The sequence below is a fragment of the Podarcis cretensis genome (genome assembly GCF_951804945.1).
Source record: "Podarcis cretensis genome assembly, chromosome: 15".
Classification (NCBI taxonomy): Eukaryota; Metazoa; Chordata; class Lepidosauria; order Squamata; family Lacertidae; genus Podarcis; species Podarcis cretensis.
In genome coordinates, this window is record NC_137185.1 from 15,532,245 (window position 1) to 15,547,130 (window position 14,886).

Here is a 14,886-nt window from a genome sequence, read left to right on the forward strand (position 1 = left end):
CATATTATGTAGTAAAATGCCCAACTAATTATAGACATAGCATGAGTATTGTATATGATGTATGAGATACTATATATTAAATCATTATGCTATACATATTTTTGTGTATTTCATTAAAAAATGTATATCAGTACTGCGTTTTATCTATATTATCTATCCGTATCTATATTGAAGGAGGTGAGGAGGAGGTGAGGTTTAGGTAACCTAAACATAGGTTAAAAATAAATACTAGTGCTATGAATTATTTATATTATTTATATAAAATTATTTAGATCATTAAAGGGAAACACTTAATTTGCCTCAGAGTAAGACATCATGAATATAGCATGAGGCGCTTATGCATATTCATGACCTAGTTTGCCAACGCCGGGGCCGAGGCCTGCCACGATTTTGCATAGCAACAGTCTCTAACTGCCATCCAGGCCGCCACCGTTTGCGCCCGAGGCGGCTTCCTCCTGAGCGACGGGTACGCCGGACCAATGGGAGCTGAGAGGCGGGCCCCCGAAACGGCGGAGTATTCTAGAAGGGGCTAGGACGCCACAACCCCCGCCCTGTCGGCGCCTGCGCATGCGCGGGGACGCCCCTTTCTCTTATCACTCCCTTTCCTTTTCCTCGAGGCGGGCGGCCGACATGGCGGTGAAGGCGCTGAACCCCAAGGCCGAGGTGGCGAGGGCCCAGGCGGCTCTGGCCGTCAACATCAGCGCGGCGCGGGGCCTGCAGGACGTGCTCAGGACCAACCTCGGCCCTAAAGGAACCATGAAGATGTGAGGAGAAGGGAAGAATTGGGGGGATGGGGGAGGCCGGTGGGCGCGCGGGGGGGGGGAGGGGAAGGAGCGTGGATGCCGGGATGGGCGTGGCCACGTCGATCTCAGCCCACCCGCGTGGCGCTCGAGGGCGGAAATGGCGGCGCGTGCGCAGAGCGCGCCAGTGAACCCCGAGCCGGCTACGGGCTCTAGACTAGCGTGTGCATGTGTACAATGATTTGGTTAGCCCTGCTCAGAGTAGACCCATTGGAATTAAGATGATTTAAATACTATGCTTTAATGTTGTAACCCGCCCAGAGGAACCTTCGGGTGAAGAGCGAGTAATAAATAAAAATAGTAGTAGTAGTAATAATAATAATAATAATAGTGACACAACTAGTGTAGGCCATTAATTTTAGTGGGTCTGCTCTGGAGGAAAATGAGTGATAATATATAGTAATTTATTATTTATGCCCCGCCCGTCTGGCTGGTCCATCTGTCCAACTCGTCATTAATGCTATCGTTATTGATCGATTCCTAATCTCTCCCCCCCCCCCGAAATGTTGAACTGTAATACTATTGCATCTGCCACTACCCTGGGGGTATGAGGTGAAGCAGAATCAGGCCATTAGCCTACCAGGCTCTGTATTGCCCACAGCAGCGGTGGATAGGCTTTCAGGCTTGATGGATTTGCTTAAGATTTTTGCTATCTAGCATTGAGATCCTCAAGCTATAGAGCCAGAACAAAATGATGGTGCAGGCTGAGCTGTACACCTAGACTTAAGGAGCAGGGTGTATCTGAGCATGTGCTCAGCTAAATAATTTGTTTTGGTACCACAGACTTATCTCATCTTGGACTTCCATTCACAGTTACAAATCTATTCTTTGTGAGCTGCTGCCATTTGGATGAGACAGCAGTGGGCTTGATGCATCCATAGTATGACTTGACCATATGTGATGATAATTCAAATGCGTCAAAGAGTTCCCTCTCTTGCACAGCTCCTAAGAGTACTGGAGTCATCTGTTGTTTGGTGAGGCAAAGCAGCTGCAAAGAAAATCAGGAAAGGAAAGGAACCTGGGCCTGTTTGTTTTCGTGTGTGTGTGTGTGTGTGTGTGTGTATACACACACAACGGGTGGGCATAAAGTTTATCTCTGAGCAACTTGCAGTATACTTACTGCTAGCTGCCTGGGCAGCTTGCAGTAGACAAACACATTTCTGACTCCAAATTCTAACAATAGGCAATAAACTACCCACCCCCTTGTGCCTAAATTATACTGGATGGGGGTGTCCTGGAGTGGGTTTTTGTATAAAAGGTCTGAGTTCAGTTTTGGCTTCCAAATAAAATCTTAGTCTTCTAGTTACTTAATTCTAAATGTATGTCTTTTGCAGCAGGGTCTGGTTGATGGATCTTGGGTGGGGCAGGGGGGAGCAGATCCCGGTCTGAAACTGGAGAGGTGCTGTCAGGAAGCGTCAACAATTGAGCTAGATGGAGAAACGTCCTGACTTGGTATAAGACAGCTTCTTATGTACTGAGCGGAGGGCAGCAATTTTTGGCTAGCCTTTCCCAAAATAGAGGATAAGCCTGTCAGTGGTTGCATATTACCTCCAGTATTGGTGTACTATGCCTCTGAATACCAATTGCTAGGGCATCATGAGTGGGAGAGGCTCTTGGTATGCATGTCCTGCTTTTAGGCTTGCCAGAGGCATTTGGTTGGCCATGGTTTGATCAGAATGCTGGTCCTAGATAGGCCTTTGGTCTGAATCAGCAGGGTTCATCTTGTATGCAGCTACAAGGACCCAGCTGGCCTTTCACAAGTGGGCAGGCAGAGGTGCTTAGAAACAGCTCCAACATTGCTCCTCATCCTTCCCAAAGAAGGACGAGTATCTGGTTGTGGCATGATCCCTTTACCTAAAAAGTTGAGTCATTTTGCATATGCTGCCAGCAGCAGGAATGACTCTGCTATAATCACCTCCTGTCCTCAGCAAGAGGAGGCTGGGACCAGAGGGTTGATGGCTGTGCTCTGTCCCCACACAGGCTTGTGTCTGGTGCTGGAGATATCAAACTTACCAAAGATGGCAACGTCTTGCTTCACGAGATGGTGAGTTCTTCCCTCCCCTGGAGTCCACTAAGAACGTAACATTGGCATAATCTGGAGGTTTGTGGTGGTAACTGTAGGCATGAAGAATTGGCAGCAGGTTGAACATAATTGCCCATCAGAGGTTCATAACTTGGAAGATTATAGGCAACCTTAAAACCATGAGGTGTATCCAACTAAGTCCTCAGAGTGCACCCATTTAAATGGACAAACTTGACTTAGATCCATTGATATCAGTAACTTAATTGCAAATGACTTTAGTTGGGTACAACCCCAGATGTCTAGTCCAGCCTTTCAGTTGCTGTTGAGCTCTGGCTCCCATCAGCCACCACGTCAACATTTGGGGATCCCAACAATAACTGGAAGGCTCCTCCAGATTAGGGAAGGGCAGATCTTCTTGAAGGATCACTCTTAGTTTGTGTCTTTTTTCTTTTCTTTGAAACATAGCTTTTATTTTCCTCTTTCAACTGTTTAACATGGTTGCATTGGGATATATCTTTGTTTACCTCAGAGCACATGAAAATTAACATGCAGTTCTGAAGTGACTGTTTGCCATCAAAGCCTGGTTCCTTCTCTGGTTCGGATCGTGGCATAAGATGCCAAAAATACCTATGCAAGGTTCAGTGTTGGGCTGATGGGAAAGCACACTGATGAGGAATAACTCTTTTGGCTATTGTTCCCCTTGTACCTCGCAGCAAATCCAGCACCCGACAGCCTCCTTGATTGCCAAAGTAGCGACAGCGCAGGATGACATCACTGGCGATGGGACCACTTCCAATGTTCTCATCATTGGGGAATTGCTCAAGCAGGCAGATCTCTACATTTCAGAGGTGTGTAGCAACTTTCTTACTTTTTTATTTGTCCTTTGCTGGGTTGTGGGGTTTTTTGTTTGTTTGTTTGTTTGTTTGTTTGTTTGTTTGTTTTTTAGGTGCTTGGCTGCTCTTTAGTTTCAGATTAAATAAGTTCACTTATGAGGTTTCATCGTTTTAGTGATGCTGGCGCAAGCCTTTGGATGAAGATGAAATGGATGATACAGGAGGAATTTCTGTTGTAGACTCTGACACTAGAATGTATAATTTTGGAAGGAGCAGAGCTCATCTGTCTGGCATCTTTACTGCGGAGCTGGATTTCTATGTTTCTTTAGACCAGGGGCCGATGGGAGTTGTAGTCCGAATAGCTGAAGGGCAGCAGTTTGGGGGAGGCTGCTTTCTTCATACATCTGCTTCTTTGTGGTGTAATCAACAGCTGTCTGTGTAAAAATTTATGGAGCCTTCAAATCCCATTGCACGGTGAACACCCAAGTGAGCTCTGTAGTTCCCTTGGCATAACTCTGTGCTAGAGTAACCTGTGCTTTACCCTCTGCATTGCAAGGAACATACTTCCTTTCAAATGTATTCAAAAGGACAGGACAGTTGATCCTCAGGAGCAGACTTATTCCTTGATGAAAATTTGACAAGATTCTTGCAGGGGAAACTCTTTACTGCCTTCACAGATTTAAAGGCAGGTTTTGATTCTGATCTCCAGGGTCAGTTATGGCAGAAACTGGATGATGCTCTTGTGAAAGGTTTCTTTGCCTTATTAAGGCTTATAAGGATATACCCATTACCTGGGGAATTAGGAAAGGATGTATATTCTTGTCCCTACTCCATTCAATGATCTTGTGGATCTGTTACATTGTGAGATTCCAGTATGGCTGATGTGTCCCCCCCCCCCCCCCGCTTTGCCCAATAACGCATGACTGAAAATATTGAGAGGGTGGTGGAAGTGTGCAGAAAATTTTTAATTGTTTGCTTTGGTGTTAGGGTTTGCACCCTCGAATAGTCACGGAAGGGTTTGAAGCTGCCAAGGAAAAAGCCCTCCAGGTTTTGGAGCAAGTCAAAGTGGTCAAGGAAATGGACCGGGAGACTCTCCTGGACGTGGCCCGGACCTCCCTCCGCACAAAGGTCCATGCTGAGCTTGCCGATATCCTTACAGAGGTGAGCATTCAAGAGCCCTCTTAGTTTTCCGCTTCAGGAGAAAAAGAGGTGAGCTTTCATGTTTTGATTGGAAGGAGAGCAGCAGTGGAGGCTGGTCCATCAGGGTGAGGGGGGAGGGGTTGCCCCACCAGCCTCTACTCAGCCTGGCCACACCTGCCGACCTTCTTACCTGCAACCAATCAGGAGGTGGCTCTGCCTCTCATTGCCTCTGGCTCCACCTACCATTGGTGTTCTGGCCTTCCTCCCAGTCTTATGGCCGCCACTATTTGGGGAGAGGCTTGCTAGGTCTTGGAGTGGCCTTTGATGGGGGCTGCTTTTTCTCTTTCAAGGCCGTCGTAGATGCCATTCTGGCCATCAGAAAACCAGAAGAACCAATAGACCTGTACATGGTAGAGATAATGGAGATGAAGCACAAATCTGAAACAGACACAGCGTAGGTACAATGGAAGGGGTCTATTCTTTAAATCGTTCTTTACATTTCTTCTTCCACTGCCTTCCTACTAGAAATCGCACAGCTCCCACTGTGTTGCATTTTCTGCTGCTGAGGAGATGGCAACGTGCTTAACTCTTTCCATGTGGCAAAGAGACAGAAGGCATATATGCCATGGCTAGCAGCCTCCCCTTTGTCTGTGCCAAGGATGCCGTTCTCCAAATGGTCTCAGTTAGAGGTTCTGAGCTGTGAGAGTCAAACTGGCGTAAGCTTGAGGACATGGATGAATTCTGTGTTGGCTTTGACAGTGGCCAATGGAGTCAGACACCATGCAAAATGAAAGTTCCTGCTGTGGACACTCCTAGCGGTATGCTGCATCTTTGGTAGCCTGCCCAAGTCTGGAAGGGATACAGGTCTAAATTGTTTGCCACATATTAGGAGTCAGGGTGGTAGTAGAAAGCAGGTGGCTGCACATAGAATAAACAAGACACAAAGGTTGTTTAATCAGTTTATGATTTGATGATTCAAACACAGAGTTAGAAAGGACCCAAAGTCTTTGTTCCTACCTAGGTATTTGGTTAAATTGGAAATACTAGTTGTTGTTGTTGTTGCTGTAGTTTTGCTTGTTTACAATAGAATTGTTTAGCTGTTTATTGGTCGTATTTAAATTATTTTGTAGTTAGTGTGTATTGTTTTCCTCTGTTTATTTTTATTCTGTGTTTCCCTGCTCTGGGATTGGAAACATTCAGTGAAGAGCAAGAAAGATGATATTGGAGGGGAGGGGAGTTTCCTTTGTAATATGACTTTTCCTTAGACAAGCAGAATTAAATATCAAATTAATTAACCTAGGACAAAATTCTCAATAAAATATCGTAATATGTGAAATAAAAACTTCTTCTTAACAGGCTGATCAGGGGACTTGTCTTGGATCACGGCGCTCGCCATCCAGACATGAAGAAGAGAGCTGAAGATGCTTACATTCTCACTTGCAATGTATCACTAGAATATGAAAAAACGTACGTATGCGATGAGGGTGGCAGGCTTAATTGGCTGTAGGCTGGTCTGGTCTTCACATTCATGGGAGGAGATTTTTTGCATCAGCTGAATGTGCTTCCACCTATGTGCTTACTGTGGTGAGTTTCCAATCATGTTTTTTCTGTTCCCAGAGAGGTGAATTCTGGATTTTTCTATAAAAGCGCAGAAGAAAGAGAGAAGCTAGTTAAAGCGGAACGGAAGTTCATTGAAGATAGAGTGAATAAAATAATAGACCTGAAAAGAACTGTGGTTGGAGAGACAAATAAAGGTTTTGTAGTAATCAACCAAAAGGTGAGAGAGTTGGAGTGAGGAGCTCAGAATTGATTGGGACAGTTTTCTAAGAATAGACCTCTCATTGCATTAGTTGCCTTTCAAACTACAATCTGTAACATTTCAAAATAATATTAATTTCTATTTTTTCAGGGGATTGACCCTTTTTCCCTAGATGCTCTTGCAAAAGAAGGAATCGTCGCTTTGCGCAGAGCAAAACGAAGGAACATGGAGAGGTCAGTTTCTGGAAGGGTGGGAGGAAACATCTTGGGCACCAGTTTTATAAAGTTCATAAGATTTATCTACTACTTGATTGTGCAAGATCTCAAAACAGTTTACAAAAAGAATAAAACAATAAGATTTTTTTTTAGTAAAAACGAAACAATAAAAAAATTAAAATCAACAGTAAACTAAAAACATCAGTATTCTAAATATTTGGTAAGGCTTGTGTAAATAAAAATGTTTTTAGCAGGTGCTAAAAAGACAGTGCAGGCACCTGCTGGATGTCAACAGTCAGGGAGTTACAAATGTGGAATGGATATTTTGGGGCACCTGTAGCGGTGCCAGTTCAAGAGGGCATATATGAGAAAGGCAATCTTACAAGTAGATTGGTTCCAAATTACAAATCAGCAAGCAGCGCAGATCTGAGCATATAGTAGTTCTTACAGTGATCGGCTGTTTGAGGGACAGCCTGAGGAAGAGCCTGAGAGAGCTGGTCTTGGGCAGAGTTGGTGGAAAGGGCCCACTTCTCCCACATGGAGCCAGTTGTCCTGGCTGCTGCTGAGCTGGTCTCTGGTCAGGGGGAGAGAAGGCCTGATGGACAATAAGCCAATTGCGAAAAGGGATACCCCTTGTGCTGGAGTGATGCACAGCAGCTCTGGGAGGAGGGTAGACTTCTCTTGTGCCATGATTCTAAGTGCAATTGGAAGACCATCAGCACTGGTTTCAGTGAATCTTTGCTTCCAGTATAACTTAGCACTGCTGACTCCAGTTAGTTGTGTTTAGCCAAGCTGAATTTATTCTTTAGTAGGAATGAGTACCTAGTGCCCTCTAGATGATGTTGTACTGCAGTTCATGTCAGGGATGGCCCAGTGGTCAGGAATGGTGGGGGTTGGAGTCCAAGACCACCTCTGGGATAGTGCAGGCAGCTTTCAAGAAGCCAATCAGCCACTGTTATTGGTTAGGTTCAACCGCGTGACCTTAAATGCTAAAACATGACTTTTTCCCACCTCCCAGGTTGACTCTTGCTTGTGGAGGCATTGCTATGAATTCTGTGGACGACCTCTCTGTGGACTGCCTGGGACATGCAGGACTCGTCTACGAATACACACTGGTATGTGTCACCTTCCCCTTTCACATTCCTGGCAATGGTTTTGTTTCTGTGGCAAGTGTTGCAAATTGGGAAACTCCCAAATAAAGTCTCTTAATGCCTTCTGGATCAGTGAAGGCTTCAGTACCTGCTTAAGTTTTGCCAAATGGTGGTAAGATCCCCCCCCCCCAGTAGTACTGCACAATTTTGTTTTGTTGCTCAGTTAATTGGAAAATGCAACTTGGATCACTGCATTAAAAATAATAAAAGCATCTTGGGGAGTATAGTCGGTGGGCTGCCTTTGCTGGAGCCTGGTAGATTGTTGTGGCATTTATAACACTCAAATAATTCATTTCCTCATCTTCTTGGCTCCAGGGTGAGGAGAAGTTCACATTCATTGAAAAGTGCGACAACCCTCGTTCTGTGACACTGTTGATCAAGGGGCCGAATAAGCACACGCTGACACAAATCAAGGATGCCGTCCGGGATGGATTACGTGCTGTCAAAAATGCCATTGAAGATGGTGAGTGGGTATTAGAAGCGCTTCATAAGGCTTTGATGGGCAGGGCATGGTGGGTTAAAAGGGGAAACTTTGATTTTGCTACATCTTCTCTAGCAATGGTGGTGGTGGTTCAATTCCTAAAGGGGGAGAGGCCCCCCCACACACAAAAGGCCCCAATTGGTGTGGAAATAAGAATACGAATTCTGTATTGTTAATAATATAAGAGAGTGTCCAAAATATGTAATTTGAACAGTCCTGTGCAACCCCTTGTAAAACAATGAACAGCAGAATGTTAACAGTTGAAAAGAACAAACATATAATAGTCAAAAGGATGTACATGTTGCCTTGAATTCAAAGCCAATGCAGTGTTTAAATGCTTAAGGACATTGTCCTTTTTGCAGGGTGTGTGGTCCCAGGTGCCGGAGCCGTGGAAGTGGCTATAGCTGATGCCCTCGTGAAGCATAAGCCCAGTGTGAAAGGAAGAGCCCAGCTGGGAGTCCAAGCTTTTGCTGATGCTCTGCTTATCATTCCAAAGGTCTGCTTGATGGGAAAATAAATCAATTTAAGGTGTTAAATTTACTTAGTTTTCTACCCGGTGGTTAAGGCAGCTGGGCTGATGGAAGTTGCATCTGGAATGCACCAGGCTGGCAAAGGCTGGGTTAAGGGGAGAACCATCAATAAAATTTTCCAAAGTTGCTTCAGTTGCAGAGGGAAGAGAATGCAGATGGAAGGGCAGGTTAAAAGGAAGAAGAGGATAGATAGAAATCTGAAGTGACAGGTTTCATGAGTGTTGGCAGTTGTGGGAAGAAGCCTGAATTTTCTTTGTGTTGTGATTCTTTCTCAGGTACTTGCTCAGAACTCTGGCTATGATCCACAAGAAACGCTTGTGAAAGTTCAGGCTGAGTACGCAGAGTCCGGGCAGCTGACTGGTGTGGACCTCAACTCTGGTAAGGGAAAGCGTGCAGTAAAATAGAGGTTGGCTTGATCTCAAGAAGGGTTGGGACCCTGATGTGTTGTTGGAAGCCCTTCTGGATTTCAAACTTGGTGGAAGTGGAAGAGAGGTTGGCTGAGGAGCCCCCAAAACGGCTTATTTGACTTTAAAGTATTCTTCGTGTGGCTCTGAGTAACTATTTAAGGAGAAACAAACTCACCCAGAACCCAGCCTCTGGAGAGCTGTTCAGAATTCCAGCTTGGTCTAAACCGGTTCATTTGGCATGTTTACTTCTGTGGAAACCACAGAGATGGAGTTAGTTGTATGAACTGGTAGCTGCAGTTGAGGGTCAGCTCTTCCTTTATGCAGGCATGAAATGGGTTGGGTTTTTAAAAAATAAAAATAAAATAACCTCAAACTGGTCTGTGTGAGATGTTCTTCACTGTCTGACCTCCAAAGAACACAGTGAGTTCTAAACCATAGAAAACCTGGGCATTGAGGGCTATGGCAAATGTCCAATCCCAGATCCAGTCCCCACCATCTCCAGGTAGGATTGGGAAAGGCCTCTATATGAAGCCAAGGAGAGCCGCTGCCAACCTGTGTAGAGCAGAGGTTGCTTACTCCTCCCCAGCTCCATGGATTTGGACTAGCGCTCCCCAACACCTCTGAGCAGTGGGCTCATAGGAGTCCCAAGAATGGCTGAAGGGCCCATAGATCAGCTACTTAAGGTGGTTACAGTTCTGAGCCAGGTGGGCCAATGGTAGAAGGTCTTTGGTATAAGGTAAAGGGACCCCTGATCATTAGGTCCAGTCGTGGACGACTCTGGGGTTGTGGCGTCCATCTCGCTTTATTGGCTGAGGGAGCCAGCGTACAGCTTCCTGGTCATGTGGCCAGCATGACTAAACCGCTTCTGGCAAACCAGGGCAGCGCGCGGAAATGCCGTTTACCTTCCCATCGAAGTGGTACCTATTTATCTACTTGCACTTTGACGTGCTTTTGAACTGCTAAGTTGGCAGGAGCTGGGACCGAGCAACGGGAGCTCACCCCGTCGCAGGGATTCGAACCGCCAACCTTCTGATTGGCAAGTCCTAGGCTTGTGGTTTAGACCACAGCGCCACCCACATCCTTAAGGTATAAGGTAGTTGCCTATAGAAGCCCACTGTTGCCTCCCCCCCCCAAACTCTCTTGGAATAAGATGAAGGTCATCATTTAGCTTCTCTAGGTTTTGCTTCAGGTTTTGTGTGCTCAAGGCAGAATTCAACCCAGGCTGCGCAGCCTAAAGCACACACGAGCCTGTGAATAAATTTGTTCAGTCTCCATTACTGTTGTTTGAAGTATGCCAGTCAGCTACAGCATTGCTGTTGCTTTTTAAACATTTCTTTGTTGTGTTTTCCAGGTGAGCCAATGTTGGCGGCGGCAGCTGGAGTTTGGGATAATTACAATGTTAAAAAGCAGCTGCTTCATTCAAGGTAAATGTTTTTACAGCTAGCAGAAGTTGGCAGTTAAAAGAAGAAACAATTTGCTTTTAAAGGGCTTGGCTTACAGTCCTTCACAGATCCGTTGGGCAGTCAAGTCCTGTTGCATTTAGTAATGCTTCCTTTTCAGCAGGCTGGGATGGTTTTGCTCTAGACTTTGCCTGTAGTCCAAAACAGCTAGAGGGGAACCTTCTTGGCAGAGGATGGGGCAAACAAATGATTGGGCTTTGAAGCTTTCAGGGGGTTCTGTGAGGTGCAAATATGAAGCATACATATCCAGAAGGCTGTATGGGAAGTAATATGAAGGAAGGAGGCAGGATGTTGGTTGCATTCCACAATCATTGAAATTTCTCTTCTCTCTCTCTCCTCTCTCCCCCCTCCCCCTGTTTTCTCTTTTAGCACCGTCATTGCAAGCAACATTCTCTTGGTTGATGAAATTATGCGTGCTGGGATGTCCTCTCTCAAAGGCTGAGCTGAAAAGCTGGCTTGAGGGCAGAGTGTGTCTCTTACAAGCAGCCTCTGGAACAAGTTCAAGGTGTCCCCCCTGTATCCCTCCCTGCACAATTTAGGTGGATTTTCAGGCCAGCACGAGGAATTGGAGCTCTGCCTTTGGGAAATTCTGGCCACTCACAGATGAAAATTGTTAGCTTCTGTTACTATTTATTTTTTACATGCACTGACTGACTTAATACATCTGAAGTTACTGTCTTTCTACCCAATAAACAGTTCTGCTCTCTGCTGTGACTGTAGCAATGTCAATTTATGCCAGTCTGTTCTTTCGTCTCTTGCTCTCAGTAGCTGTTCCTGGCTTCCTCTCTGTGTTGTTGGCAGGAGATTAAGAGTTAAACTCTCCGGCAGGTTCTCTCTCTCCCCTCCCCACCCCCGCCGTCACCCTCCTTCCAGGTTGATTTCTGGCTCCATTAGCAAGGAGGGTGTTTTCTCAGGTCTTGTTCATATTTTTAGCTGGTGGGGAAAGGGGGGTTTCCAAGACAATTGCAGAGGTGAATCCTGTCCTGATGCTTGTCCATCTTGCTCCATGGGGAAATGAGCCTGGTGAAAGGTTATTCTTAATGTATCTCACCACCTTTGACATGGAACGGGCTACCTTGGAAAGCGGCAAACTCTTCTCCATTGGAGATTTTTAAACCAGTTGGGTGACCATCTGTCAGGGATTTGCTAGCTGTGATTCCTGCATTGTAGGAGGTTGGACTAGATGAACCTGGGGGGGGGGGTGTCCCTTCCAACTCTACAGTTCTTTGACATAGTTTTCTCATCTGACAGGTGGGCACCAGTCACCCTGGCAGGTTACTTGAACAGTGAGTTAATTGAGTCACCAGCCTCTGCTAGCACCCACAACATTGAGGGTTCTAGTCTGACACTGGAGGAGTAAGAAGAGCCCCATGTGGGGCATAGGAGAAAGTGTGTGCATGCATGCATACACACAGATCCACAAACCTTGGGTGGGTCCCATGACATGGGCAGGGTAGGTGCATGGGGCTGTTGGCTCTGAACAGTCAAAAAGAGGAGACCCCCAACAATTTAGCCCCTGCTTTTCCCCCGTGGAGACAGCTTTCCTTACAGTATCCTGTCAGAGATTTTGGCTGTTAACCCATTACAGTGGTGCCTCGCAAGACAAAATTCCGCGAGTCTCTTCATCTTGCAGTTTTTTCTTTATATATATATATATATATATAATTTTTATTATTTTTCCAATTTTAAGACAAAACAACATACATACATCAGCAAACAAAAACAAAGACACAGATATAATTTCATAACCTCATTTTCGTAAGCCGCCTTTCTCGGACTTCCCGATACCTCACCCTTTTTGCATTCATATTTTACAATTTTTCAGCAACCCTTTACTCCAATTAATTAAAACTTATTATCTTTCTCAATTTCATCTTATTTCAACAAACAATTTCCGCTGCAATTCTGTATCTTCCTTTCCCTTGACATCTTGCAGTTTTTTCGTCTTGCGAAGCACGGCTATTAGCGGCTTAGCGGCTATTAACGGCTTAGTGGCTATTAACGGCTTAGCGGCTTTAAGAAAAAGGAAACAAACTCGCAAGACGTTTTGTCTTGCGAAGCAAGCCCATAGGGAAATTCTTCTTGCGGAACGACTCAAAAAACGGAAAACTCTTTCGTCTAGCGACTTTTTCGTCTTGCGAGGCATTCGTCTTGCGGGGCACCACTGTACTTCATGTCAGTGGATGAATGTTCTTTTCAGGCTGTGGTAAGAACCCCAGAGATGAACAGAACCCCAAAACCAGAGAGAGGAGGCTTAAGGGGAGAGGGCATGACAGGTCCACAGAAAAGGAACAAATCTCTAAAGCAGATTTTTAAACCAGTGGTTCTCAAAGCTGGTGGTGGGATTACCTGGGGGGACCTTAAGAATTAAGAGGGTGATGGAAAGCTGATGTCACTGGGTCAAGTTCGTTTAACTAGTTTGAATTGCATTTTGAATAAATGGTTGAATTTTATAGCATTATTTTCCTTAGTGGATTGTGAGATTTTCAACCTTTTAGGGTCCACAGCTCCCTTGACCACCTGCATTCTTTCTGTGGCACCCCTGTGGGGCTCAGGAGCCCAGTTAGGCCACCCTTTGTCTGCAGAGCTGGCAGCCTCTCGCCCTTTTTCAAACAGCCCCCCCCCCCTTGTGGAGTGTTCCCTCAGCATTTTCTCCTCTCCCTTCTTCGAATCCCTCCAGGCAACTGCTGCTGCGGCCCCTGATCTCTGAGCTGCCCCCCCTACCCCAAACCACAGTTTTAAAGGGTAGGCTATGGGGCACCGGGGATGAGTTTATGAAACTGAAGTAACAGGAACCTGAAAAAGATTGGGAGACACTGGTCTAAAGATTGCTTTTCCAGCAATCAGAACCTGTTTGGAAGCCCCCAAATGAAGATGTGAAAGCAGCAACCCACACCCCTTCGCTTTATCCTCAGCAACTGATTGCTCTAGACTGCATTTGCAGCTGGAGGTTCCATTTATGCAGCAACCCTAACATGGCCCAATAGACCTCTCCCATCTTTCACATGTTTGCCCAATCTTCTTTTCAAGAGGCCTCAACCAGCGACCATGTGAATTAAAGCAGGAGTGGCCTTCCACATGTTGATAAGATTTGGGGCTCCTCTTTGGCCATTTTCCATCCTTGGGAGGAACATCTGAAGGGCTGCAGGTGAGGCAGTCCTGCCCTAAATGAATGCCAGGATCCCTCCTTAGAGTAAACGTTCTCTACTCACATCCCCTTGGCCTTGTTTTTGTACTGGTATCCATGATCTGTCCAGCTTGATCCTTGGGGCAGAGACCTTTAATTCTCGTGTCATTCCATAAGGCAGCGCTGGGCGGGTGGGTGTCACATGCAGCCTTTGCTACAGTGTTTTACTTCGGAGTAAGAAAGCAGAGGATAAAGAAAGACATGGTATTTTTATGAATACTACAACAGAAATTTTCAGTTTCCAGCTTTCTAATAAGAAATTAGCTACGATTCCTGCATTGGGAGGGGGTTAGAATAGATTAGATAACCCTAGGGGGCCCTGTCCAGTTCTCCAATTATATGAATGCTTTGATATCTTGATGGCTGCCTTTTGATACAGCCCATCCATTTACCTGCTATTAATTTGGAAGAGAGACCTGTTAAAAATCATTGTCACTAATAATTCAGGTTATTTATGTATGCAACAACTGGTCTGTGTTTTGTTAGCCCCAAAATGGAAAGTGAGCGAGGTCGCAACCAAAGAGGATTGGCAACTTGAGATGACGTAATATGTAGAACTTGCAGATTTAAGATATAGAATAACAGAGCAAGAAGAAGATTTAAATAAGAGTGGAAAACATTTATTGAACATATCGAAAATATACAGCTGAAAACGGTGGCAACAGAGTAGCTAAATATTTTTGTGGCGGATGTAAAAGTGGAAAAATTATTTGAATGGTTATAGTAAAATATGCAGGGAAAATATGTAAAATTAACCATGGAAAGAGAAGAAGGGAAGTCACTGGATATTTTACAGTTTGTAAAATGTTTATTTGAAATTGTAAAACAAAGTTAATAAAAATTGTTTTTTTTAAAAAAATCCTTCCAAAACAGAGAAGAGGAGTCACGCATTCAGCGCAG

At 45.2% G+C, this 14,886-nt stretch overlaps 1 protein-coding gene across 1 annotated transcript; it reads left to right on the forward strand.

Moving 5' to 3' along the window:
• Positions 1-590: 590 nt before the first annotated feature.
• On the forward strand, positions 591-11,507 carry CCT6A (chaperonin containing TCP1 subunit 6A). The gene is made up of 14 exons (XM_079954547.1): positions 591-764; positions 2,781-2,844; positions 3,537-3,671; positions 4,644-4,817; positions 5,147-5,250; positions 6,153-6,263; positions 6,414-6,573; positions 6,706-6,788; positions 7,789-7,885; positions 8,237-8,384; positions 8,765-8,898; positions 9,208-9,310; positions 10,691-10,763; positions 11,169-11,507. Exons 1-14 carry the CDS (start codon positions 631-633, stop codon positions 11,239-11,241), a joined length of 1,593 nt encoding a protein of 530 aa, XP_079810673.1. The 5' UTR covers positions 591-630; the 3' UTR covers positions 11,242-11,507.
• Positions 11,508-14,886: the final 3,379 nt, after the last annotated feature.

What these genes read in the sequence shown, in the direction of transcription:
- CCT6A (XM_079954547.1), top strand. Translation starts at nt 631, where the DNA reads ATGGCGGTGAAGGCGCTGAACCCCAAGGCCGAGGTGGCGAGGGCCCAG. An exon ending in TTGCCGATATCCTTACAGAG is followed by an intron (nt 4,818 to 5,146) that starts GTGAGCATTCAA and finishes TTCTCTTTCAAG; the next exon opens with GCCGTCGTAGATGCCATTCT. An exon ending in TCACTAGAATATGAAAAAAC is followed by an intron (nt 6,264 to 6,413) that starts GTACGTATGCGA and finishes TTCTGTTCCCAG; the next exon opens with AGAGGTGAATTCTGGATTTT.